Source organism: Dermochelys coriacea, chromosome 11 (assembly GCF_009764565.3).
Source record: "Dermochelys coriacea isolate rDerCor1 chromosome 11, rDerCor1.pri.v4, whole genome shotgun sequence".
Classification (NCBI taxonomy): Eukaryota; Metazoa; Chordata; order Testudines; family Dermochelyidae; genus Dermochelys; species Dermochelys coriacea.
The window spans coordinates 26,844,546-26,872,417 of record NC_050078.2 but is presented as its reverse complement, the minus strand read 5'-3'; the positions used below and the strand labels follow the sequence as shown (position 1 = coordinate 26,872,417).

The following is a 27,872-nucleotide window of genomic DNA, read 5'->3' as shown; positions in this document are numbered from 1 at the left end:
CCAGCTTAAGTTTTCCCACTAGAAAAATTGCAACAAAATATATCACACACCTAATGAATGACTGTACATCAGGTATGTATTGTGTGTGTTGTATAAAAGGAAAGAAAACAATCTCAACACATGGCGAAATATATTTTCTCAAAAAATATTAACATTTAACTGAACAAATTGACAGGTTAGATTCGATAATTTAAAATAAAATCAACTTCACTAGCAATATAGACATTCCCACCCCACATCAATCTATGAGAGTATAATTTCTAGTATTTCTAGGGTGTCTCACATCAAGATATGATAGTCTACCCTGGTGCACTGAGAGGTGGAAATATCGGTGTGGATTTCATTAAAAAAAGCAATGTGCCATGCAGCATCAAAGGGAACCACCAAATCATGTGAACGGCTTTCAAGAACCAATGAGGATTTTTATGCCACATCGTCACTGCTCTACTATCCAATTGTTTTAGATCTTTTTGCTAAATATGTTAATTAGGCTTGAATGATCCAAATAAATAGTCTGCGAAGATCTTTAAACAGAAAGAATTTATGAATCTAAATCTCTTCTTATGAGTGCAACTTTCATTAACTTCGCTATCATTCCTGTATATGAGAGAGAGAGAGAGAGAGAATAGTCTGAGCTGATACTTTAAGGGGAAAATATAGTGTCAATAGTAAACGCATTAGAAAACTAGGTAAAAATAGACATTTTTTCCCCTAGAGGAATAGGCTATCATTATTTGCATCTGACAAGTACTGTATGTGTTATGCTGTGAAACATCATTTGACCTTTTGCTCCCTATATCCCTACATGTTCTGTAGTCTGATTAACAAAAGAAAAAATTATTCAATGTCTCTTCACAAAAATGTAGTCACTGAACACAATAAGGAATCTTTAGAGCAGATCAAGGCTGAAACAATAGATAATAGGACTTTCCTCTGAGGGAACAAACTATGCTAGTATAGGTTTCAGGGTAGCAGCCATGTTAGTCTGTAATCGCAAAAAGAAAAGGAATACTTGTGGCACCTTAGAGATTAACAAATTTATCTGAGCATAAGCTTTCGTGAGCTACAGCTCACTTCATCGGATGCTAGTATACGGACCCTTAGGCTTGTTCCATTTTCCTGACTGTTTTTTCTCTCTCACACTCACACACACTTTGAGGTCCTGTATCATAGCAATCATCCTTCTAGTCAAGCACAACTGGCAAGAACTTGCTTTAAAGCCCACCAGTGCCACACTTAGTCAGCTGGAATGCATCCTGTTGAGCAATAACTAAAAACAAACACTCCTCTCCCTCCCTCCCCCTATGTTGCCTGCACAACAAGAGATGTGCACAACTCAGCAGATTCAGTATGCAGAGGTACATGCCAATATTTTGCTCGAGTTCAGCCCTTAGTTTCGTCTCAAAAAGGAATGCGAAACCAGAACCAAAAAGTTAATTTCTTTCTCCTTCCTGGAAATACAAGACACTGACATTAGGACAGCCAGAAATTAGTTCAGGAAATCCACAGTGCTAAATATCACAACTAAAACTAAAGAACATCAGTTTCTGTCTTTCACTAACAGCAAGCTTCAAAATGAGTGGGCACTATAGATCCACCTGAAGAACAAAGAAACAACTTGCTCCTGAATTTTTTTCCTCAATTAAGTTTAATTCCTTGCTCTTTATTTATTTTTTAAATTGGGGGGGGGGGGGGAATATATTGCGGGCCCACAAACTTAACTGGGAAAATAGTCTTTTTACATCACAGGCAGCTTCTTTCCTCGCAGAGTCTCCCTGTGTATCCCTCCCAGTCCTCAATCCTGCAAACACTTAGGCATGTGAGTGCAGTAGTTGCAGTTAAGTGTTTTCAGGTCACCAAGATACTTCACTGGCTGAGTTGAGCACACCACTTAACACTCACAAAATACAAGAAGAAAAAAACTGTCAAGAAAAATACATTTGCAGACACATCAGGCAAAACCAAATAGCTAACAGAGTCACCTTCGTGGTACAGAGGAACAAAGACAACAAACTTAGCAGCAGTCTACTGAAAATCTGTTTGAAGCTCAATAAGGAATCCAGTAGCTTAGTTAAAAGTGAACTGCAAAAGAAAGCAATTTATTTATTGCTTTTGCCTCTTTGTGCCCTACTATGATCTAGGTAAGTTGCCCATCATGGCAAAAAAAGGGTTAAGTCACAGTAAAAACGCAGGAGTCAATTTGAACTTAAAAATAAGTCATGACACACTAAAATTTTAATTATTATATTGTTGGCCATGGAAAATTGAGAAAAGTTAATTAGTCTCCAATTTTCAATTAAAAATTGATTAAAGCCATTTAATTATATTAGGTTTCAGAGTAGCAGCCGTGTTAGTCTGTATTCACAAAAAGAAAAGGAGTACTTGTGGCACCTTAGAGACTAACCAATTTGTTTGAGCATAAGCTTTTGTGAGCTATAGCTCACTCCGATGAAGTGAGCTGTAGCTCACGAAAGCTTATGCTCAAACAAATTGGTTAGTCTCTAAGGTGCCACAAGTACTCCTTTTCTTTTTGCGAACACAGACTAACACGGCTACTACTCTGAAACCTGTCATTTTTTTCTCTGTTTAATGTGACAGACTTACAACTAAGCAAACCAAGGTCTGGTCTACACTATGGGGGGAATCGATCTAAGTTATGCAACTTCAGCTACGAGAATAATGTAGCTGAAGTTGATGTACTTAGATCTACCGTGGTGTCTTCACTGTGGTGTGTAAATGGGAGATGCTCTCCTGTCAATTCCCCTTGCGCTTCTTATTGAGGTGGAGTACCGGAGTGGATGCTAAAGCAATCAGTGGTTGATTTATCACGTCTATACTAGACACGATAAATCAACTCCTGCTGGATCGATCCGGACGTAGTGTAGATAAGCCCCAAGTCTCATTGGATGTCACTAGGTCTTCTTCCCAGACTCTAGCTATGTCACGAGAAAGGGAAAGGAAGAAGCTGTTCTGGCTGAGACAAGCTTTCCAGGATGATAAACTAAAGGTGCTGAAGATTTATCCTGCCAAACTACAAGTTATACACAAGGGTCAAAATACACTTTTACATGTCATAAATTAAAGACTAAGACCTCCAATGCATAAGAACTAGAAAATATGTTTTTCGTTTGTCTTTGGAGAGAGCAACTAATGCTTTATAGTGATGTTTGAGCTCTTTTTCACCTGAATCGTTTTAAACTGAACTCAATGTTTTCCAAAGAACTGCATTATAAGCAGAGATGAGCTATAACCAGAATTAAAATTTGTACATGGTTACACTTCCATGAAAATAATAAAATAGGACTTTACATTCAAATTCTCTGTAAACTGATTTAGTCAGATTCTAGGTTTTGTTAAAACAATTCTACTTTTAGTTTAATTAATATACTTTGTGTTTTTTAAGATCACTAACATTTGCATTGAGAAGATCTCTTTTTCATAAGGTTTCATCTCTTCCTGCTAGTTATTTCTCCTTCATTCTAAACATTCATTGCCTGAAGTCACAATCCTCTGTTTTTGACATCAAATTAATTGCTGTGAAGATTATTATGATTACAACTGAAGGTGAGGAATGAGAATTTATCTGCTCAGAAAACAAATATCTTGTTTTGATGCAATGCCCTCAGTACTTAGAAAATTCTATTTCTCTTCTCTTTTTTTATAACATTTATCTCAAAACATTTCAGTTGTTCATGAGTCATTTAGCAGCTCTCTCATGAAAAACTGCTTGTCCTTCCAATAAATTTTGACAATAGCTGTAAGCAATTGAAATAAAAACCTTGTTAATAAACCACATAAATGGCTAGTTGGTTATGATTTATTTATTGATCTCAAGCACTTATCTAAGTATTTGGTTATAAAAATAAACCTTATAATGAGTAGCATAAATATGGCTGTGATCACTGCAGGTAAAAATACAAAACAAAGCACCAAGGGAAAACAAAATCAGCAGGTCAGACAATTAGCCAAATACTAGCTCAAGTAGAAATGACCTGGTCCTACATCATGCACTGAAGATCACCAAAGCCCCATGCTGGCAGACTGCCAAAAGGAGCCATTCCAAAGATAAGGGCCTCCATTGGAAAGCTTCAGCTCCAAGAACTCACAGCAAGCACACCCCAGACAACCTTAACTGCCATGATAAGCAAACAGTCTGTGGGAGAGTTGGGTCCCAGATAGGATGACCAGATGTCTTGGTTTTAAAGGGACAGTCCCATATTTAAGCCCTCCTGCAGGTGTCCTGACTTTCTTAAAAGTGGGCATATTTTCTGTCTCTCTCCCCACCCCGCATCTGTACTGGCGGTTCCTGCTGCTGGCTGGATCCCTGCTCACCAACCACCCACCCACCATGAGTGGGGAGAGGGCAATAACTGACAATGAGGGTGGGTGTGCAAGGCTGATGGTGGGACAAAGTTGGAGCACGCGGAGCTGGCCACTCCCCCTGCTGGTCCATCAGCACAGCCCCCACTGGATGCCAGCTCTTGGCCAGCAGGGCCCCACCCCCATCCTGTTTCTGGCCGGCACTGGCAGTGTGCTGCAGTGGCTGGTGAGTGCAGGCAGGTGCTAAGCAGCAGCTGGCTAAGTGTCGCCTCTACTGCCCAACTATCTGCCTTTTATGTGCTCCCCCTCTCGCTGTCCTCTCCCTGCTTTGCCCCTTCACCCCCCCCCGCCCCAGCCCTGCTGCTCCTCTATATTCCCCCTGGTGGGGCGCATCCCATTCCCAGCGCTGTGCGGAGAACCAGCCCTGGGTCAGAGTGCTCAGCCCACCAACAGCCTCGCCGGCAGGCTCCTTCCTTCCCCAACTGCCAGAGGCAGTTGGGACAGCACCCTGGGAAAGCCCAAGACCCTCCAGCTCGGGACACTGGCCAGGAGGAGCCGAGCCCTGAACGTGCCAAAGCCCCACACAGCACTAGCACAGGGAAGTCTCTCTGCCCCTCATCTAAGCTTTGGAGTAGAGGGACGGAAGCAATTTCCAGCCTGTTCGCACCCCGACCCTGCAGGCTCCACAGCAGCCTGCCCGGGCAGAGTCTTAGCATCCTCTTCACTTGCCCTGGGTCCTGCCCCCAGGAAGCGTGGGACTGCTCCCTAGGGACCCTTCCCTGCTGAGCCACCTCTACTTGGGGGACAGGAGGCGGCTGGGTTATGTTGGTGGCCAGCAGCAGCCTGGAGGTCTTAGCTGCCTTTCGACACTATGTGGGCAGGAAGGGACAAGCTGCTTCCAGGCACAGCGGGGAGGGGAAGAAGAGATGAGCTCTGCAAAGACAGGGGCCAGGTCATCCCTTCCCTCCCCACATCCCCCCATGACTGGAAGCAGCTCCGGTCCCTGCCCTCCGGTGCAGTGCTGAAAGGCTGCTGCTGGCCACTTTCTGGTGTGAACCCTGGCAGAAATCTGGCTGGCATGTGACCCTGCATGCCACCTCCATGTGCTGCCTCAGGAAGACACAACAACAGGTACCAGGAGAGGCGGGTCCATCCTGGGGGCCCAACCAAGCATGGAGGGCAGAGGTTGCTGGGAAGGGAGGGTTGGGTCGGGTCACTGCCCCGTGTGAGAAAATATGTGTGTGTGTGTGTGTGTGTGTGTGTGTGTGTGTGTGTGTGTGTGTGTGTGTGTGTGTGTGTGTGTGTGTCACCTTTCCCGTGTCAATCCTAAAGCCTTAAAGATAAGAATGTAAAGAAGAAGAATAATCCAACTGTGCACCATTTCTTTTTAATGGGGTTCAGTCAACTTGATGTGACTTTGAACGTTTGTACTGCATAGTTCTGATTGATTGCCACTGAACTTGCTTGAATATGAGTAATTTTACTAGGTGTCCCATATTCAGCATAGGGAAATATGATCACCCTAGTGCCAGATCATACAGGAATCCAAATAACCACATAGATTGCTTTTTTAGTGATCATATTAGATATGCTCTAGTCAGTGATTCCAGAGCCCTCTGCTCTTATGAAGGTTACTTCCCAGCGTGATATGCTGGTGGAACAAGAATATTGGCCTGTCCAGAAATCTGTTGTCACTAGGACCTGGAGTAGTGAATTGATGATTAAATATATATTTTAGACTTTGTGGTAGAAAGAAACACCACATGTGGATCTACTTATCTAAGGATGAACATTTCAACTACATCACTAACTTGCCCACGGAATGAGATTTTACTGCACTGTGCTTCCAGACGATTCAAATCAACTATTTGTTGTACCGGAATCTGTAACCCTTCATCAGTGTGCCTCTATAAATAAATAAAATGTAATGATGGCTTTACATACAAACTATACTCAACAACTACATACTGCAAAACTACACTTTTGTTTCCTGCTTCGAACAAACAGCTTAGGATTTAATCTCTCCTGCTCCTGACCTCACAGGGCTCCAATGCAAACACAACGCAAAACAGGTGCAACAGAACTATCGTTGACCGAGCACATACAGGGAGCACCGCTCCCGTGTGCCACAAAACCCACTGAGCGCGGAGTAACCCCGGGCCGGGCGCTCAGAAGCCCGTCAGAACTCCAAGCACGACTCCTCGAACTCCAAGCACGACTCCTCGAACTCCAAGCACGAGTGAAGAAGCTCTTCGATCCATTCAAGCGAAGAAACTTTCCCGGGAAAGAAGGCGGCCTCCGGCGGCTGCCGCAATCAGCTCTCTCTAGCTATGTGCCAGCCAAGGGGCCGAAGGGAACCCATCCATCACCAGAGCACACGCAGCCCGCGCACCTCCGTCCTTCCATCTGCGCCGACCGCAGCCGGGCAGGTTTTTACACCGCGCCGCTGGTGAGACGCAGAGGGGGAGAGCAAGCCAAGCCCGGGGAGAGGGGAAGAGAAGCTCTGCAGTTCCCTCCCGAAATTGTTGTCACCTGCCAATCATTTGAGGTACCCCACACGAGCGAGGGAGAGCGCGAGCATGCCCAGTGAGCGGAATGACATCAGCCTAATCAATGCTGGGGGCTGGGAGGCTGCAGCCCAGGTGGGAAGCGAGGCCGACTCCATTCAATTCCTCCCCAGCGCAGGTACGAGCGAGGGGAGCGCGGCAGGCGGGCTGCCCTCTGCCGCCCAGCCTGGCCCCGGGCAGCGGAGGCGGTCACTGGTCCCCGGGAGAAAGCCGGGGTGTGCAGAGCCGGCTCGTGCCAGCCGCCCCACTCTGAGGGGCTTCTCCCCCCCCCCTGCCCTGGCGTCTGCATCCCCCAGACCCTTCTCGTGCCCGCAGGGCTGCTTTCCGCGGGAGGGGGGGGGGGGCGAAGAGAGACAATAAACCCCAAGTCAAAGGAGGGGGGGGTTGGGAAATGAGAGAAACCCTGGGGGTGTGCCCGTGCTCCTGCCCCTCTCCCAGCCCCCTCCTGAAGGAAGCGGGTTCCCCGGCAATTCTGCGGCAGGAGCCTGCACCGGCCCCGCTAGCTACACCGCAGCCCTGGGACCACCCGCCCCCCGTCCTGGAGCGGGAACAATGGGCCGCGGCAGGGAGGCAGCCAGGTGCCCAGGGCGCGGGTGCTGCGCGGCGCGCGCGGGAGGGGGGCGACAATGGTGCTTTTTTCCCAGGCTGCAGAACAGCGGCCCCGCGGTAGCTGGGAGCGGGGGAGGGGGAGGGGGCATCCCGGCGAGACTTACCCCGATCACCACCGTCTCCTCGCCTTTGAACTTGGGGATGAATTTGTCCCCGCGGAGGATCTCCGCCTCGTTGAGGGGCCGGAACCGGCACATCACTTTGATGCTGCATTCGGCTGGGTCCGCCATCTCGGAGGGGTGGGAGCGATGCTGAGGGGCGAGCTGCAGCCCCCGGGCCTAATGCATCCAGCGGCCAGCCAGGCAGGGACCGCAAACACCCGGCCCACCGTCAGCCGGGCATGGGGCGGGGGGAGTCGGAGAAAGCAGCGACCCTGCCTCGTCCAGCTTCTCCAGCCAAAACCCAAGCGGCCCCGCGCCAGAACCACTTCTGCAGAGCGCCGGGGTGGGGCTGGCACCCCGTGCGGGGACTGCCGGGGGCTCTCTGCGGGCGGCAAAGAGACAAAGCGGCCGCCCCTTTGCCTCTTCAGCTTCGGCAGCCTCTTGCGAGCCCCACCACGTCTCGCCTCCCCGAGGGGCTTTGTGACTTCGCCGCATTACATCAACCCCTCCCCGAGCCCGGGCTCCAGGGGAGAGCAGCCAACAAAGCATGCTGGGAGATGTAGTCCTCCGAGCGGCCTACAGGTGGGGTGCTGGACGGTAAAGCGGGGGGGGGGGGGGGGAATAGGCCCTGACCCACTTTCTTGAGTGTCTGACTAACTACCGATAGCTGGGGAGTGAGGATTGATGGGTGGTGGCAGTAGGTGCTAGTTTGAAAGTCGTTTATAGCTCCCCAGCTGAGAGGAAATCCTCTTCTCATTAGATCAGGGTGAAATTCAAAGTTTCATCAATCCCACACGACTTTAAAGTGTTTCACAACGACAAACGTATTTTCCCCCGTTTTGGACAGCTCTGTTTCCAATCAGCGTCTTGAATTTCCAATCTTGGTCGTTTTTGTTAGTTTACATTAACATTACACCACCCAGCAGGGAATGAGCTCTCAGAGAGTGATTTTTCATAACTCCTCCTCTCTCCCCACCCCCTAAACATTTTCAACACTCCAAAACATGTCAGTTTGGGTGTTTGTTTAGCATTTTATTATTATTTTTCTTTCTTTTGTTTTGTTTCCAGTATGGGGTTTTATCAGTTTAACCCTAAATCCATAAACCCCAGTTATACTTAATTAAAAATGAGAGAGAGAAAAGGGGAATAGACCCTATGGTGTATGTGGCTTGTTAATGTTCTACGAAGTGCACTTTTAAATGCAGATGTTTCCTTTCCTGCTGCACGTGAGACATACACACACACTGTGCTCTTTTTTGCAGACTTTACCTTTGTTCCTTCTTTGCTTTGTTGGACTCTTAATATAAAATAAAGGTCATGCTGACTGGAAGTGTGTGTGTGTTCTTTGCATATAGAAAATATAATAGAATCAATATCCCATAGTATTAAACCATGCTAAAGAGTTTCTGTACACCTGATTAGGAGATATATCACAGGATTTTTTACTTTATAATCACTATCCCATGCTTTTCTCAAAATGTGAAATGAAGCAAACAATCTGTAGAAGTCTCTGGATGAAATCCAGGCCCTGTTGAAGTCAATGGGAGATTTGTCATTGATTTCAAGGGGGTCAGGACTTCACCCCCTGTCTTTGTCTATGTGACAATAGATTGGATTATTGTATGTTCTATTGGTGGGTTGGTTCTTTTAGCACCTAATGAATGGGTGTAAGTAGAGCACTGGTTTTCAACCATTTCCATACCATTTGTGACAGATATGACAATATCCTGCAATATCATGTGCAAACCTTATGGAATTAAGTAAAACTGAATTGACTTACACTTAGTAACTTCTGGGTCCATTATATTGAAAATGAAAATGTTTGTGTACTACTGTGGCATTGTATGGAACTTCTTTAGGACAAAGAAGGATTAATGTCATCTCTAGGAGATCATGTGAATTTCAAAAGACTATGATGAATAATATAGCAGAAATGCTTAATCTTTTGGGACAATATGTGTGAAGTGGAATTCTTAGGAGGTACTGGAGAGGTGGGGATTGCAACCCCCCACCTACTGACTCAGCCTTTGAAGCTTTGCCCTGATGGGGAACCTTTTGTCTGCTGATCACCTGTGACATGAGGACAGTTCAGAGACCCGGTCTGCATTCTCCAGGGAGTAACTGACAAAGAAAAAATGTTTGAATACATAGCCTGAGTTTAAGATGACTCAGGGCTTCTTTGTGATCCAGCAAATGGACAGGACCTCTGGTCCATGGAGGGCCCCAATCCTTAGGGAAGGATTGGAAGACCATGGCCTACTGAGTCTCCAGAAGACTAGATGCTAGTTCTGAGCAGAGGCTGTTATAAACTTGTGACCACAAACAAGACCTCTTGTGGGAGCTCGCCTGCCAGTGTGCATGGTGCAGACAGTGGGGGGAGATCTCTTGCAAGCTTGTTTTTAGCAAACAAGTAGATTTTTTGTAGATTCTTTTATTGTTTTTAATGTGTTTTCTCTAATATTTTTACCATAATAAATAAGCCTGCATAGGAAGAGTTGTGTGGTAACTTATAACTGTGGGAAATTACAGTGTGTGCTGTCTCTGAGGGGAGAAGCAAGCATGTTTAGGTGGACTGTCTTTTGCTGGGAATAACACAGTGAAGGAACTGAACTGTTCAGCCTGGACATACCCAGGTCACAAGGGAGAGAGATGTAGATCTCCACCCAAGAAAGGCAAAGGCTCGGAAGCCAGAAACCTGAGTGAAGATGCCTTTGCTGGATCACTGAGAGGAAATACAGGTGCAGTTGGCCTGAACTGTGATTCCATGTTGCAATAAAAAATGGTTTGGGGATCTCTGTTCTAGCTATATAGCTAGTCCATGAGTTGCAACCTTTTCCAGCTTGAGAGGCCATGAAGCAAGCTATGACTGCAGCCTACCCCAAATTCTAACAGGAAACTCCTCATTATACAGTTTTATTACAAATAAAAGTTTTTAAATGGGCTGTTATCAATTCCTGGGAAGCTTAGAAAAAAATTCTACTTAGAAACAATAAATTTATAGGTGGGGCAGTAGGAAGGGAGTTATCATTAGATACATTTGCATGAAAATAGAAGTTTTGTTTCTGAGCGGTTTATCTTGATCCAGATTCCTCTGACGTGATAAAGGAGGAGCAAAGTGATACATGGAAAATAAAACTTCTGCTGAATTGTTGTCTGTCCATTATCTAACCTATTTCAATTTGGTTGGTTGATTAGGGTCACCCCTCATTTGCTGACATCTAGCATGGGCCGGGCTCTCTTTGCTCAAAAACCGTTTTTACCTTTTTTTTTTTTCCTTTTTGAGATTGTACTGAATTATGGAGCAAAACAACTACATCTGAAATGATCTGGCTGTGACATTCACAAGAGGTGGGGGAAGCCACAAAGATTTGAAAGAACATAGCCCCCTGTCAATAGCATGTTGTAATAAAGATGCTATTTTCTGTATGTGGAAACTATTGTGTGTTTAGACATAGATCACTGTTTTGTTTTATTATGGTCCAATTAATAACTTAACATGAAAGGTACAATACCCTGCTTATTGTGCAGGATTAATCATGGATCTAACAAACATATGACTACAGCTGTCATGCTCCAGAAGGGCAGTAATGTGCTAAGTTGTTGGGACTGTCCTGATTGGATTGTTTTTAGGGTGTCAGAACTCGGGCAGTTCTTGAGCCAATCGCTTGATACTCGAAACAATTCTACCTTAGGCTCAGATCTAACCTGCCAGTTTTGAGCCTGTTGTGTGTGTGTCTCTCGCTCTCAATTTTATTTTTTAGAAATATAAAGAGAGATAAATTTTTGCATAACAGAACCTCTGTTGCAACCTTATGTTTAACTATGGAACAACGGACATTATTCCGTAATGATGGAAAGCCATCATCACCACTACAGACTTTTTCAGTCCACTGCAGGATGCAAGCTTCACCTAGTGTCAAAGGGGTATCTCTGGCTAAATACAACCTGCACAGAGTATCAGTTTGTTTCACAATTATTATTGCAAGTGGCCCTCACAGAAGTTGCTGTCCATTAGTTTTCATTGCTACAATCCATATCTTCTTAGGGCATGGCCAAGTCAAAGATGCTTTAGCTTCATTTTATTTTACCTGTTGGTTTGTTCTCTGGTAGATGCCAGACCTTCCTTGCTACCTATTCACAAACAATCCACAACTAAACCAAAACTACAGGCCAGTGAGTATCATGTAGCAATTATTATAGTATTTTATCTTTCTCTAAAGCACTCTATGATCATTAATGAGACCTCTGACACCCCACGCCCCTCGCCCCCCAGAGATAAATAGGCAGTTTTACCAATCTACAGTAGTTATTTGTTGAGTACCGTAAATATGCCAACTACTGTACAAACATAGAAGTCTTGGTCTCAATCCTAAGGATCTTACAAGTTATTCAGAGATAAGAACATTCAAGTACAAAATGCACATTGATTCAGAATCCCCTGTGTTAGATGTCCTTTACACGTAGCATGAAGATTTTGCAGCAGAATTTCAAGTGTAAGGGATAGCATAGAAGAGGACAAAGATACAAATGGGGAAACATTCAAAGAGGTTGGGTAGGAAGGAATTCTCTCTGTGCTACTCCAATAGTTTGCCACTGTATATTCTATACAGGACTAAGCCACACAAGATTTAGCTGTGGTTGCCCTCAATAAATGTATTAGAACTATTCTGTCAGTAAAATGGCATATTAACGCTGACCAAAAACAAAATATATGCTCGTATGTTCCAAAAAAACTCAGCAGAGATTGAATACCAGAATATGTTTACCCTGCTGATTTCTTTATAAAGAATCCATGTGTGTGTGTGTGAGATGAAGAACGTAAAACACAATAAACTGGAAAACTCCAAACACTCTCTTCATTGCATAGTGTCCATTAACATATTCACACGCACCTTTCCTTGCCTAAGTATCCATCACCCATATATAAAATTTGTTACGTAAAATAAAAATGTGAAGTACTGACCAAAAAAGGCCTAAAACCCTAGAAGTCAATTCTGCCCTCACATAAGTGCACACACTTCTCCTGGATTTCAATAAGAACTGCATACGCTTTTACAAGGGCAAAATTAGGCTCAAAGGAAGAGGAAGGTGGTGGGAAGCTTAAATGAATTATCTGTGCTAATGTTGGGTGCCTGTACATAACTGAGAGAAGATTGATAAGCCTGATCATTTGCTGTTTAAACAATACTGACAGGGAAGCACCTTTAGGCAATCAGAAGAGGTAAATGAAGCTCAGCTTGACAGGGAATGTGTATGGTTACACAGGCAGGCATTTCAGACTCTGCCACCTTTACTCTTAGAAAAGTAAACAAGCTTTACAATAATCACAAGCTAAACAAATTTCTTGTTCTCAGTGCCCCACCCCAAAGGAGCTCATCATAGCTGCTGAATGCTGTGAGCAAGAATCATTCTTGTCAGCTGGTAAGTAGGAGCTGTTACCTAAACCTGTGCATGGACTCTCAACCTCTGTGTTCAGTTTCCTTCAAAGAGAACTCCTACCAGTGTGAGGCTGAGTCACACTCATGCAAAAAGTGGAGGACAGTTCTTTTGCATTTCCTAGGAGATTCGTCTTCATTTCTCTCTTTAGATGGTGGTAACCTCATTATGGTGGGCTGACATAAACTCAGCAGGCAATTTAGTGTAGGCTCCCATACAGTTCTAAAAAAAAGCAGCTACATCTGTGATAAATGAAGGAGGGGTGGGGGAAAAGTAGCTTCCTTTTATGGACACCCAGCCAGCCAGTTAGCTATAAAATCCCTCTTGGTAGCAGTTCTCTACTTGCTTTACCTCTAAAGGGTTAAGAAAACCCATAAGTAAAAAGAAGGGAGTGGGCACCTGACCAAAAGAGCCAATGGGGGGACTAGAACTTTTACAACTGGGAAAAAACTTTTCTTTTGTCCATTTGTTGCTCTTTCCAGAGAGAGAAGACACAGAAACCGGGCTGAACTATGATGTAGGAAGTTTTAAGGCAGGTATGAAAAACCATCAGAACATATCTAGAGATTGCTCATCTAAAACCCCAGATATGTAAGTAACTCAGGGAATGTCTAGGAAGATGTGATTAGGGTTATTTCTTATTGGCTTGTGGTCTCCCCTGTGTTAACCCCAGTTGCTTTTGTTTTGCTTATAACCTTTAAGCTGAACCTCGAGAGCTATCTTGATGCTTAATTTTTGTAATAGATTTTTTTTTTAATCTAGCAAAAAGCCTAAGTTACACATGTATTTTCTTTTTTTGTTTGTTTTTAATAAAATTTACCTTTTTTTAAGAATAGGATTGGGTTTTTGTGTCCATAAGAGGTTTGTTGTTTCATTAGCTGGTGGCAACAGCTAATTTTCTTTGTTTTTCTTTCTCAGCTCTTCCTGGGGGTGGGGTGAAAGTGCTTGAGTATACGCCACAGGAAAGAATTCCAAAGGGCGCCTTTCTGGGTTCTCAAAAGGGTTTTTTTGCATTTGGGTGATAGCAGCATCTACCCATCTAAGGTCAGAGAGAAGCTGTAACCCTGGGAGTTTAATACAAGCATGGAGTGGCCAGTATTAATTTTTTAGAATCCTTGAGGGCCCAGACCTTTGGCACTCAAAGTCAGACAGGAAAATCAGCCTTGACAACATCAAAGGTAGTTAGCAATGTGCAGTGTGTGGTAACTATTACTGTATAGTGTGATTTGTTCCTACAGATTATCAACTAATTAACATGCCTCCCCATATAGTCAAGCTTTTCACTAGCCTCAGACTGCAGATTTACAATTCATGACCAGTGGGTGATGTCTTTTGAAAGACCTTTCTGACTATATTTCCAGTTTTGTCATTACTAAGGAACTATTTTTGAGCAAACTAGAACAGTTTTTAGTTTCTCATTAGAATAGTTGTAGTTCCCTCCCCATAATAAGATGCATACTCTTTTCTGCAAACTTTTGTACTATAAAGCTTCCCCCCTCCCCCCCTTCCCTTTGTATAGTATTGTCACAAAACAGCCAGAGTCCTTGCTAAATCTTACTTCAACATAGTCTCAACGACTTTATTGGCTCCTATGTTCCTATTAGGGGAAAAAATTAGGTAAATGGAAGCAGGCCAAACACTTACCCCTGCAGAACCAATATATTGCTCTAGAACACAAAGCTTGCTATAAGAAAAGGAGTACTTGTGGCACCTTAGAGACTAACAAATTTATTAGAGCATAAGCTTTCGTGAGCTACAGCTCACTTCATCGGATGCATTTCGATGAAGTGAGCTGTAGCTCACGAAAGCTTATGCTCTAATAAATTTGTTAGTCTCTAAGGTGCCACAAGTACTCCTTTTCTTTTTGCGAATACAGACTAACACGGCTGCTACTCTAAAGCTTGCTATGTTCTCTGTTGAACTGCAAACAGCCTTAGGAGCATTAGACAGACCCCCATCTTACAGCATGGGTGACACCTGTTCTTTCTCTTTTTTGTGGGGTATATAAGGGGTTGCTGATACTTATGTGCAATAAGGAGAACAAAGGACTTGGTATTAGAGAGAGCTGTTCCCATCTCACTGTCCCATAAGAAGGGAGCAGTTCCTGTCCCTTTTCTGTCACATGCTCACTCAGGCTCAAATCCCGCAGTGAGCTCCACATTGGTAGCCCCCATATCTCTCCCTCTTAGCTCCATTCAGTTAGGCTCTGTATGGGGGCAGGGATTTATCCCAATAGATCATCTCACACTGACATACTTGTCATCTACTGGCTTCAGTAGGACTATCAGGGCACATGCCCAGGTGTTTGCAGGATCAATTGGCCTAAGCCATCAGCAGGAAGGCAAATCTCTGCAGGCAAATCACCCCAGCCACCTTGATAAAGAAGTTCACTGGGGAGGCCTGCTGAGGCCACATGCTTGGCCCAGCTCACAGCATCAGGGCAAAAGATTTTTCTTCAAGCTGGGGCATGGTTGGTAATAGGTCAGTCTCAATTTGTTTTAAATGTTCTTTTATTGTCCATGGCTATCATGGGCATCTTTCTCCTCCTTGAAGAGATTTATCTAGGCTGATGCTGATGCTTGCTGGCAGAGAGTAAATGGAAGTAACTAGTGTGGGCCCAAGCTTTTGCTGCTGCAGGCCCTACCCTAGCAAAGCACATAGTCCCACTCTGACAACAATGGGATTGCGCCTATGAGTGAAATTAAGCATATAGTAAAACCTCAGTGTTACGAACACCAGAGTTACAAACTGACATGGGTGGCGCATTGCATAGGCTAGGGAATGCTGTGCCTCCCCAAAGACCCCAGCATGGCCCTGCCCATGCTCCTGCCTGAAGCCCTCTCCTGCTTCCCCTTCCTCCTTGGCCCCAGCCCAGGCAGGCTGCTCCGCTTCAGGGAAGCATACTGGGGCTGAGGACAGGGCAGCTGGGACTTGAGGTGGCTGGAGCTGCACAGCACTGGAGGGCCCCCGGCTGTGGGGGACCATGCCACCTGGCACTGGGGAGGTGGCTGGAGTTTCTGGGGCTGCCCCCCTGTGCTTGAGGCCCTGCACCCCCTTCCAGTCTGCACTTGGGGTCTGGAGGGTTGTGCACTGCCCATCCACCCAGCACTCAGGGGAGGCCATACATCACCCACCTGCTCAGCAGTTTGAGGTTGGGGGGGGGGAAACTGGTGGCCACAGTGGAGGGGCCTCTGGCAAGGGAAGGGGTCGGATCCACGACTGAGGGCAGGGCTGACAGGGGGCTAGTCTCCCTCAACCGGCGGTTCACCCACTGCCTATGCAAACTGATCTGTTAATGACACACCTCATTTGGAACCAGAAGTATGCTCTCCGGCAACAGCAGAGCCAAGAAAGCAAATACTGTACAGTATTGTGTTCAATGTAAACTACTAAAACAAAGAGAAAGTTTAAAAAAAAAATTTGACAAGGTGAGGAGATTGTTTCTGTGCTTGTTTCTTTCTAGTTGGCAGCCGGTATCAAGTGGAGTGCCCCAAGGGTCAGTTCTCAGGCCAGTTTTCTTCAATATCTTCATTAATGATCTGGAGGATGGCGTGGATTGCACCCTCAGCAAGTTTGCAGATGACACTGAACTGGGAGGAGAGGTAGATATGCTGAAGGGTAGGGATAGGATACAGAGGGACCTAGACAAATTAGAAGATTGGGCCAAAATAAAATCTGATGAGGTTCAACAGGGACAAGTACAGAGTCCTGCACTTAGAACGGAAGAATCCCATGCACCGCTACAGACTAGGGACCGAATGGCTGGGCAGCAGTTCTGCAGAAGAGGACCTAGGAGTTACAGTGGATGAGAAACTGGATATGAGTCAAAAGAAAAGCAGTACTTGTGGCACCTTAGAGACTAACAAATTTATTAGAGCATAAGCTTTCGTGAGCTACAGCTCACTTCATCGGATTCATGTAGCTCACGAAAGCGAAAGCTTATGCTCTAATAAATGTGTTAGTCTCTAAGGTGCCACAAGTACTGCTTTTCTTTTTGCGAATACAGACTAACACGGCTGCTACTCTGAAACCTGGATATGAGTCAACAGCGTGCCCTTCTTGCCAAGAAGGCCAATGGCATTTTGGGATGTATAAGTAGGGGCACTACCAGCAGATCGAGGGATGTGACCGTTCCCCTCTATTTGACATTGGTGAAACCTCATCTGGAGTACTGTGTCCAGTTTTGGGCCCCACACTACAAGAAGGATGTGGAAAAGTTGGAAAACATCCAGCGGAGGGCAACAAAAATTATTAGGGGACTGGAACACATGACATATGAGGAGAGGCTGAGGGAACGGGGATTGTTTAGTCTGCGGAAGAGAAGAATGAGGGGGGATTTGATAGCTGCTTTCAACTACCTGAAAGGGAGTTCCAAAGAGGATGGATCTAGACTGTTCTCAGTGATAGCAGATGACAGAACAAGGAGTAATGGTCTCAAGTTGCAGTGGGCGAGGTTTAGGTTGGATATTAGGAAAACCTTTTTCACTAGGAGGGTGGTGAAACACTGGAATGCGTTACCTAGGGAGGTGGTGGAATCTCCTTCCTTAGAAGTTTTTAAGGTCAGGCTTGACAAAGCCCTGGCTGGGATAATTTAGTTGGGGATTGGTCCTGCTTTGAGCAGGGGGTTGGACTAGATGGCCTCCTGAGGACCCTTCCAACCCTGATGTTCTAGGATTTAAATTACAGTGGTTAAAAACAGTATTTTTCTTCTGCATAGTAAAGTTTCAAAGTTGTATTAAGTCAAGGTTCAGTTGTAAACTTTTGAAAGAACAACCTTAATATTTTGTTCAGAATTACAAACATTTCAGTTATGAACAACCTTCACTCCCAAGATGTTCATAACTCTCAGGGTCCACTGTATGTGTAAATAGTTCAGAACTGGGGGCTATGAGTCCTAGTCCTGCAATTTGTTCCATGGAGGGAGACCCATGGGGTTTAATGAGGCTGCCTGCAGGGATAGCCCTGAATAACATGTTACAGAACTGGTCTTTGTCAGGTCAGCTTGGTTTTTACATTCATTTCCCTTCCCCTAGGGCCCCCTTTCCTTGTCTTTACATTTTATGGTGACTAAAATGAAAGTACAAAACATTTATCCAAGCCCTGAAAAAAAGCCCACGGTCCCTTTGGTGGCCATATGAAAATAAGTATGAACTATGTTCCCTTCCATTCTCAGAGAGAGATGCTGCTAGCTGTTCCCAAAAGCACTTCATAGGAGGGAATGTGAGGTCAATTTTTCTCTCTTTAGTGCATTTCAGAAAGAGTTTTAGTTGAAACGGCCTGTACCCTGCAAGGGCACTGTATCTTAGCAAAAACACTTTCTGTGGTCAAGCACCATGAGCATGGGCTTCTGCATTAACCATTTAGCAGAAGACTGGATAATGTGCACATGTAAAGGGTAGGGCTTCACTCATTCCATAGTCTCCATTCCCATATACAGTATGGCTTTCACTCTAGCTGATAACTTTTTATTTCTTTTCTGACATTTTTCTGACAGCCTTTTCTCAGAGCTCCTATCCAACCATAGTGTAACTCCAAGAAGCACCTTAGCCTCCTGGGAGTTTCAATACTGCTAGACCATACTTAGCTGGACTGAGGAAGGAAGCAACACATCTTGCTCCCACAAGCATGCTTAGGCCACTCCACAGCTCAGGGCAGGAGTGAGAGGAAGAGGTGGCCCTTGACTTCATTCCTTCCAGTCCCCACTGGAGTAATATGTTTCTGCAGTAACATATGGAGAGGTTGGTCCCTGGCCCTTGGGGTATGCCCCCCAGGTCCCTGCAACCTTCCTCACCAAAAACTCACAAAAGGTTCAGTCTGTTTACAGTATCTTAATGCCACTTGCTGTATTATTATGACAGACTGTATCCCGCTGTTTACCCTGTTTCAAGACTGATAAATTTTGTACAAAGTATGCCTTGTGAGGTATCATTAGAAAACTCATAATTTGCTGATTATTGCCCTGGTAAAACATGTGTGGCAATATTGTATGTAAGATTATAAAATTCTAGTGTGTGAGATTGCTGAAACATACGCTATATTTAGAAAAACAGGCAGAAAGCCGTTCTTCAGAGACAAAAGGCAAACTAGCATTTCAGCCGTGTGTCAACAAATGGACTATCAGTGGGTTAAGTGGCCATTTTGGGGCAGGAAAAAAGGCTTGAGTGAGAAATATACATCTTCACAAAGAAAATAGCTGCAAGTTCCCATCCCACCAACTTTGTCACCTGCGTCCCAGCTGGAGCTGATTCTCGAAGAAGAGAATTGCTATAAGAAAGGGGGCAAACTCCCTCGATTACTTCCCCCTTCATTTCTACTCACAGCATCAACAAGCGTTGAAGGAAAAAGGAAGCCTCGCTGAACTGGGGCGGGATCTTGGCTGAAAGAATCAGCCAGTAAGACTGCTAGAACGTGTGGTGAGAGATCCTTTTGCTTTAAAAGTTCACTTAGCTTGTTAAGTTAGGTATTAGTTTGTGTTTTATCTTTTATTTCTTTGTAACCAATTCTGACTTTTATGCCTTATTACTTTTAATCACCTAATATCTATCTTTCTGTAGTTAATAAACTTTGACATGTTTGGGAAATTTCATTTAGGATAAGATTTGTGTACATTTCATGAATAGAAAATGATAGACTTTATATGAGCTTGTGTTGTCCGGGGGGTGGGGGGGCTGGGCAGTACAAGACACACATTTCTGGGGGAAAGTCTGTGACCAGGAGTTCGCTGGTGTTGCCCACAGTGTAATTCATGAGTGGCTAGACATAGCACTCAGCTGGGATGATTTACATGCTGGAGGCTGTGTGGGCAGACCAGGAGTGGTTGCTTTCACAGCGAAGCAGTGTAAAAAGCACCCCCAGGTTGGAGACTTGAAGGGCCACAGCTGTCCATCAGTCTGGATTGTACTCTGGGTGTTGTCACAATTCTATATCTGGCTCTGATACATGCTACCAGAGATTCACTATGGGGCCAAGCATGGAGCATTTCAAGCCCAAAGTACTTTATCGGAGAATGTAACAAGCACCTGAAAGGGGAGAGAAGAATTGGAATATAAATTGGAATTCAGCTTTTCCTTGAAATATGCACCGCTCATTCCCATTTCATTAGAGCATGCCTGACAATTTTCCAGTCTAGGAGCTTGTGTACACTGAGCAGATGAGTGGTGCTTTAAAACATTTTGGTAATTAATAGCTTTAACAACACTGTGCACCTAGGGCCAAGACAGACATTTAGCCAAGATCAGTTGGATCATTTCAGGTATTTCTACATTCAATAAAATAATAATTGTGCTGTTTTTATATTTTAATTTCATGTGTTTACTTTTTTTTTTTGCATGTTAACAGCAGGTACTAAACAAACCATAAAACAGATTTATGCTGAAATGGGTAATTGTTTGTGTTGGGCTAACTTCACCAAGTGCCAATGATTTACTACAGTTTTTTTTCAACAAAGGTTAGTATTATAGTGGCATTTATTTATCTGGCACTGGGAAAATTATTATTTGCATGGATATTCACACCAATGCAGTACATGAATAGTGTAATATATGATTTCAGGTGTGGGGTTTTCACTTTATTGTTCTAATACTATTTTTCAACTATTTTTCAAAATCAAATGAAAATATAATCAGAGGATAAAATACTAACACACATATTTCATGTGCCTAAATTTACCAAAATTATATGTTTGATAAATTTATTTAAGTGTTTCTCATCTCACTGTAGCCAGCAGGAGTTTGGTGAATTAAGAACCACTTAATTTTTAAAAATCTCCCATATTTCACTTAGAAACCAGACAACATGCTAACATAAGCTTTGATTCTGTAAACTCTTAGTTACTACCATAAGTAGTACCATTGACTTAGATAGTAGTAAAGTTAAGTACGTCTCTAAGTGTTGGCAGGATCAGAGCCATGATTAGCACAGCTTCATGTTTAGTTACTCTTCCAAGGCCCAATCCTATGAGGTGAGCCGCACCCTCAACTTTCTCTTATTTCACTAGGACTGGAGGATGCTCAGCTTTTCTCAGGGATGGTGTTTGAAAGCAGAACAATGGCTTGTTTCAAAAGAGAAATATACAATAAACCAAATTAACAGAGGCAGGGGTAAAGTCAGGGTTTGTATTAGTTTAAATTATTAACATTCTCTTAAGACATGTTTATGGACTAGACATTAGATAAAGAACATGCATTTTGAAAATTCCTACCCGTTTTGTATGCTTCCTTCAGAGTTAAGGCAGAAGCTCTGTCCCTAACTCACTCCATTGTTCCTGCTCACTATAAAGTTGATCACTAACAGAGGCTCCCAAGAAATGAGAGCGCTGCCATAGCCTGTGATCTGCAATAGTTGTACACAGTAGAGTGAGTTAATGACACAATTTTAGCCATTACTCCTAATTTCCTGGATTATATCAGTTTAAACTAGGCAGTAGTTATGTTAATGTAATGCCAGTTCTGGGAGCAATACTGATTTTTAGGGATAAACTGTTTCCTCCCTTGCAGACTCCATAAAGCTGCCTTTCCACAGAGGAGGGCTGCATGCTGCTCTTTCTGAAGCGTGAGAAAATTGTTGGATGTGTTTATTATTTACAGAACACCATAAGCATATGTGGCATTTAACAAAGAAAAAAAATCCTTGCCCTGAGGCACCTACAGTCTAAAGTTAGCATTAGACACACAATGAACAAAAGGTGCTCCATCTCCCAAGGCAGAGCACATCCAATCCCGTCCTGCAAGTTAACAACAAGAAACCAAGCCTGGATCTTGAACTCTAAACTTACCATACTAGATCAAAACAATGGCCCTTTCACTCCAGTATCTTGCCTCTGACAATGGCAAGTGCTTTCAGAGGAACGTGAGAGTTAACACAGCAGTAAGTAGTTGTGAAATAACCTGCTCACAGGAAAAATTTCTGCCTAACCACATAAGGCGTTGTTGCGTTGTTTACTTTTTTGTTTCTGAAAGAAAGGTAATAGAGAGAAATTCTAACCTATATCCGAATCACAGGGCGTTTTGATTTGGCTAATACAAAATACTTTAGTTATGTTTAAAACTGTAATCCCATGGAAGGCATAGAGCTGTGCAAGAACCAGAACCTCTGTTTGGCAGGACATGCCAATGATTTTTACACTTGTTTTTGCTCCAAATTGGAATACAACCAAAAACATTCAAAATTTCCGGAAACAAAATTTGCGCAAGCACACACACAAATAACTATATAAAAGATTGTTTGGGTCCACTGAAACATCCCACTTCAAAAAAATTGAAATATTTACTTCAAATTTTGACTTTACTATATTATAGTATATAAATAAAAAATGGAAAGTTTCAAAACAAACAAACAAAAAAATATTCTGTTCCCAAATGCTTCACTTCAATTTTTTGAAAAACAAAATGTCATTGAAATCTGTAAAAAAGTCAAAGTTTAGATTTCAACAAAATGGAATTCTCCAATAGAAAAATGTTCAGAGAAAACTTTTGACCAGTTCTACTAAGAAGCATGTTAAGAAAAGCTACTTTTGGCCGTGATTCAGAAAAAAAAAGGCAAGCCTGTGCTTAAATTTCAAGTTTGAGTAAACCCATAAGCAAAGCACTTAACTATGTGCATAAGTCATATTGAATTCAATGGGATTAGCTATGTCTTTAAAATCAAGCATGGGAATATGAGTTTTGCTGAAGTGAAGTTTGGTTATGTTTCATCTGCAAATGTGATTGTGCTTATCAAACACAATTAAGTTAGTTTAATTTTACTACTATTAATAATCATTTTAGGATAAAAGTACAAATTTAAGTAATTTCATAAGCAGCCCTAATACAATTTTCTTTTATAGAAGATTTAGAACAGTGGCTCTCAACATTTCCAGACTACTGTACCTCTTTCAGCAGTCTGATTTTTCTTACATACCCCCAAGTTTCACCTCACTTAAAAACTACTTGCTTACAAAATCAGACAAAAATACAAAAGTGTTGCAGCACACATTACTGAAAACTTGCTTTTTCCCATTTTTACCATATAATTATAAAATAAATTGGAATATAAATATTGTACTTACATTTCAGTGTATATTATATAGAGCATATAAATGTCATATGAAATTATAGTGCGTACCGACATTGCTAGTGCTTTTTATGTAGCCTGTTGTAAAACTAGGCAAATATCTAGAAAAGCTGATGTGTATCCCCTGGAAGATGTGTAATCCTGGGCTACATGTACCCCTGGTTGAGAACCACTGACCTGGGAGGTACATAAGAAGGCTGCCTCCTTTAATTCTCTTTCTAAACTATACCAAACATTTTCAATGATTATGCAAAATCCTCTGAGTTTTACTGTGTGGCCAAGTAACACTCCTGTTGCTTTTAAAAAGCAAAGCAAAGTTCTTTTGGACTAACATCTACGAAGAGTGAAATACCATTGCAGGTTTATGGTGCCATCTTCTGGTGTCATTTACAAAGCTGTCTCACCTAGTCATGTATTAGTCATGCAAGCACATGGGATGATGTGTGTTTAAAAGGCACTTTACGCTGAAAGCAACTTTTTCAGTGAAAAGAATGTGAATTCAGGAATATTCATTCTATTATGGATAATGATGGTGGGAATCAAGCTAGTGCTTGTGACTAAATATTTATCCACAGTGAAAATGTTATTGGGGAAAGAGGAGGGAAAGAGACAGACACTGTAATCCAGTGGCTAGGGAACCCACATGGAAGACCTTGAGTCCACTCCCCCTGCTCTAACCCCTCTCTTGTTACTTATCCTGCTTGGTTACATGGTTTTAACCATATAGTTTCAGTATACACATGCAACTTTTTAACCAACATCTTAAACCCAAATTAACCTTCATCCCAAAGCTACTATTCACATGTATACCATCATTGGTTCACATGAGAAATGTTGAGTCATTAAATGCATTTACTGGGTGCCGTATAAATACCTAGATAATTTGATATGCTAAAGAAAAGAATGCCATCTCCTATTATTTTGTATGGTATCCCTGCTTGTGTGTCTGTGTCCTACATTTTAAAGACCAGTTGGGTCGTAACAGCTTGTCAGCTATTTTGCCAGATCTGCTGCGTGTTTCCTTTCCCACTTAGACACAAATTTGTTTTACTATTAATTGCTATCTAGGAAAGAAGGAAAAGGAAAGAGCAGGCTTGCTTTTATTCACGAGGGCTTACGAAATAGGAAGAGATGCATTTTCCTTCATAACTTTGAGAGTGGAGCTAAGGATATCTCCAAACAATCTTGGGCCTTTGAATGGAAGAAGCAGAAGTCTACATTTTGAAGACATGCCTCCCCTCCAAGGCTCAACCCAGAGAGCTGGAGATATGGCTGCTCTGGATAAACAGAATCTGTAATCTTCTGTAGTTATTGGAATGTTTCCTTGGTTGAAGATCCTCCTTATAGCACCTTCCACCACGGGGCTGAGTCCTTCTGAATAATACTGGAATCTAGGAGGCCAGATGGTTTTGAATGGGAGGCCACTGCTTAGACCACTTTGGAGTAGGCACGTCACAACTCTGGGAAGGCAGCATCTACTTGGCAGATATTTCCAGGAAACTGAGAGCCATGTCAGGAAGTCATCTTGGAGACTGAGATAGGAGATACTCCTGATGTTCTCTACTAACCATATCACAGATGGCAGGGGAAGGGGCAACCAGAGTAGAAGGCTCAGAGTCAGAGTCCCCTTCGCCTTCCAAAGTGTCCATAGGTAAGGGCAGAGCAGGAGGAAGGCTGCAAGGAAGATGGTCTTCTCTCCTGCTAAGGAAGGAAGGAACAAACCAAAACAAAAACAGGATTGAGGAAGAGGGGTCATTAAGTGGAAGGAAGAGAGCACTGGTTAAATTGGGTTGGCAAGAAGAGAAAACGTCTACACCAGGAGAAAGTAGTAAGGTTGCATAGCCTTGTCCAACTGAGGTGCGGGAGGGGGCCCAAAGAAAGAATGGAAATCTCTTAATTGTTTCAGCTTGCAATCAGTCCAGGAGAATCTCTTGTCTGGCTCCACTGATCAAGGGTCAATTCCTGGCCTTTCTGCACAGCTTTGCAGGGACATGCAGTGTGATCACCTTTCAACCCAGAAGTACTTCCACTGCCAGCCGGGTGTTGAGGGCACTCAGTGTAAACAGGACCCACATCAGGTAGCTGAAGTGGGTCGAAGCAGGAGAGGAAGAGCGTCTTCCCGGTTTCTTCTGCTGCTGCTCCATAAAAAGTTAGTGACCATCTGAAGCAAAGGAAAATGGTCTCAAGGAAGCAGGAAAATCTGGGTAGCAATGTCTGGTAAGAGTTATGAGAGAGGTTTGGCACCCAGCCTTTCTTGATATGCATTGGCTCCTTCTCAAAAAGAAAAAAAAAAAAAAAAAAAAAAAGAATTTCCAGTTGTTTGCACTGGCTTTCCAACCCTGGAATATCGAAGTCAAATGCCCACTTAGCTAGTAAATTTCTAGGTTTAGTTTATATTATTAAACAGTTGGGATTCTGAAATTTCTGTTCTAAAAATGGCAATATTAGGACAATTGTCTTCATGATCTATTAAATTGATTATACTGGGATTCTGATTTGTTAGGTTTTGTTCATGAATCAGCATTTGGTTTGTGGTAGCTATAATCCGTTTCTCACAATGGGATACTTATCCGCTGTGAAACTAAAGATCAGGAGGAAAGTCATGACCAATGCACTTTGTTTATGCATACGAGAGAGGTTCACAATACATCTCAACCTTATGCAACATCCGACAGAACAGGTCAGGATCACGTTTGTTTTCACTGTCATAGTCTGTGTCAGTTTTGATCTGCTTTTATTTATTTATTTTTAATTCTTAAGTATGAAGTGGAGGATGCAAAACAATCTTTGAAACACTACAAAAGTAGTAACAATGGGTGGAACACTGCCCTCAGTTGAACAGATGCAGCTCCAGTTAAACTAGCATGCAACGGAGGGTGGAATTTAGCCCATTATGTTTAAGTGGTAATCCTCAAACTCCCAGACACTACAGTTGACATTTTTTTGCTGATGTGCTCCTTGACCACCTCCCCCTCCCGTCAGAATGAACATACGACTGATTTAGTACAAGTCAGTATTTTTAATTTAATTGGTTGCCCCACTATTAGACTCAATTGTTTGACAAATCTCATAACGCAGTTTGCAGGGTCAAATTCTGATCACCTTGAACCCAATTTTCAAAATTAGTATTTGGTGCAATTTTTAGGGAATGTAATTTTGTTGTGGCGCACAGGTAGTAATTTGAAAGAAATTAACATTAAAATGTATCAAACTAGTATGTCAAGCAATCAGTCAATCCTACGGTACTTAACATATATGGATGGATCTTTAGATTGTGTTCAAAACCCAAAGGAAAAAAAACTGAAGTTGAATTACACTTGAACTATTTTTTGTTGCCAGACCACATCTTCCTTAATAATTAATAACCATTAAAGCACAAAACACAGTTTAAATTATGCTGAGGATAAGTCTTTATATTCACAATAAAAGTCAGAGGTAAAACAGATATTGTATCATTAAACACACACCAGATTGCCATCACAGAAATATAACCCACTCATTGGTAATCCCTGCTCCATTTAGGCATAAAGAGAAATTAAGAATAGTTTCTCAGAGTTCTGATTTTTTTGTAGATTCATGCTGGAATTCAGGATTATGTGTCACTTCTTTTCTTTTTCTAATACTATTTAAAAGGCAATGAAATTGATGAAAGTTAACCCGAGACCCCCTAAGATTCCTCAACATGGTTTTAAACAATTAATATGCATTCTATATATTGATTATGAATGGAGCAATCAATTTCATAATTCTTGGATCGTTTGTTGGCTGCTTGTGCTCATACTGGAAGATATTATAGTATTTAGACATATATTTAAAAAGTAATATGCCTAGCTGCTGTACAGTTATCTACATGGTCAATTAGCTGAATACTAACTGAATTGACATCCAGAGGACAGTAGACACTTTCTGGTTACTTTACAATGGACAAAGTAGCTATTAACTCTATTAGTGCCACTGCATGCTTTTAAAAAAAGTTACGTTCTAGAAAAATCTAGAAGCATGTCAAAATATGACTTTCACCTTGTCTGTACTTTGACAAGTACAGTAGTAGATATTTGGCCTCTGGGTCAAGTTAAATCCATGATACCATGGAAATGGTTCTCTCAAATGTCTGAACAAAGGCACAAGGATGAGAACTTTCAGTAAAACTGACAGCAGTTTGGGACTGGAAGATACTGAATTCTGTTTGGCATTTAATGCCACAGCAATTTATGAGCAGTCAGTGAACAGGCTTTTTCTGGTAGGCTTCTCTTTCACTGTTGGGTGCTAAACCGAAGATAAATGTATTTGTGGGACCTCCAAGAAGTGTATGGCTGACCTCACAGCAAACAAAGAAAAAATTTTTAAACACAGCTCAGGCTATAGCCCTTATAAGCCCTAACGGACTGTATAGCAAGAGTGACATCTGAGTCAGTTAAACTAATTATTCACTGCAAACTGTTAAGAATAGTGTGATCAGTTCTATTTTACAGTAAAAATATATTACTGCTAATCCTTTACATGGAACACACTCCAAAGTGTATAATATTGCCCGGGCATGCTTATCAAATAGCTTTTGGAGAATATAAAGATGCCCTCTTCACCACCACCACCACCCCCACCACATTTGGTCATAATGCATTCTAGGTAAAGCTCCAGCCAGAGGTTTTTCAAGTAACTAAAGACCAACTCTTCTCCAGAAAGCCACAAAGGGTGACTGCTAGATAACCAACACATTCTCAGTCTAATTTACCATGAAAATAGTCTAAATTGGTCATTAAAATAGTTAGAACTATATCGTAGTTGCTAA

The 27,872-nt window shown here is 42.7% G+C and overlaps 1 protein-coding gene across 3 annotated transcripts in view; it reads right to left on the bottom strand.

Annotated features, from left to right (window-relative positions):
- Positions 1-8,145, bottom strand: part of KIF5C (kinesin family member 5C) — a 166,498-nt gene extending 158,353 nt beyond the window's left edge. For all 3 annotated transcript variants that reach the window (XM_043505111.1, XM_038422343.2, XM_043505112.1), the window contains exon 1: positions 7,601-8,145. In XM_043505111.1, the coding sequence (XP_043361046.1) occupies positions 7,601-7,726 (126 nt within the window). In that variant the 5' untranslated portion in view covers positions 7,727-8,145. The remainder of the gene's footprint in view (positions 1-7,600) is intronic.
- Positions 8,146-27,872: the final 19,727 nt, after the last annotated feature.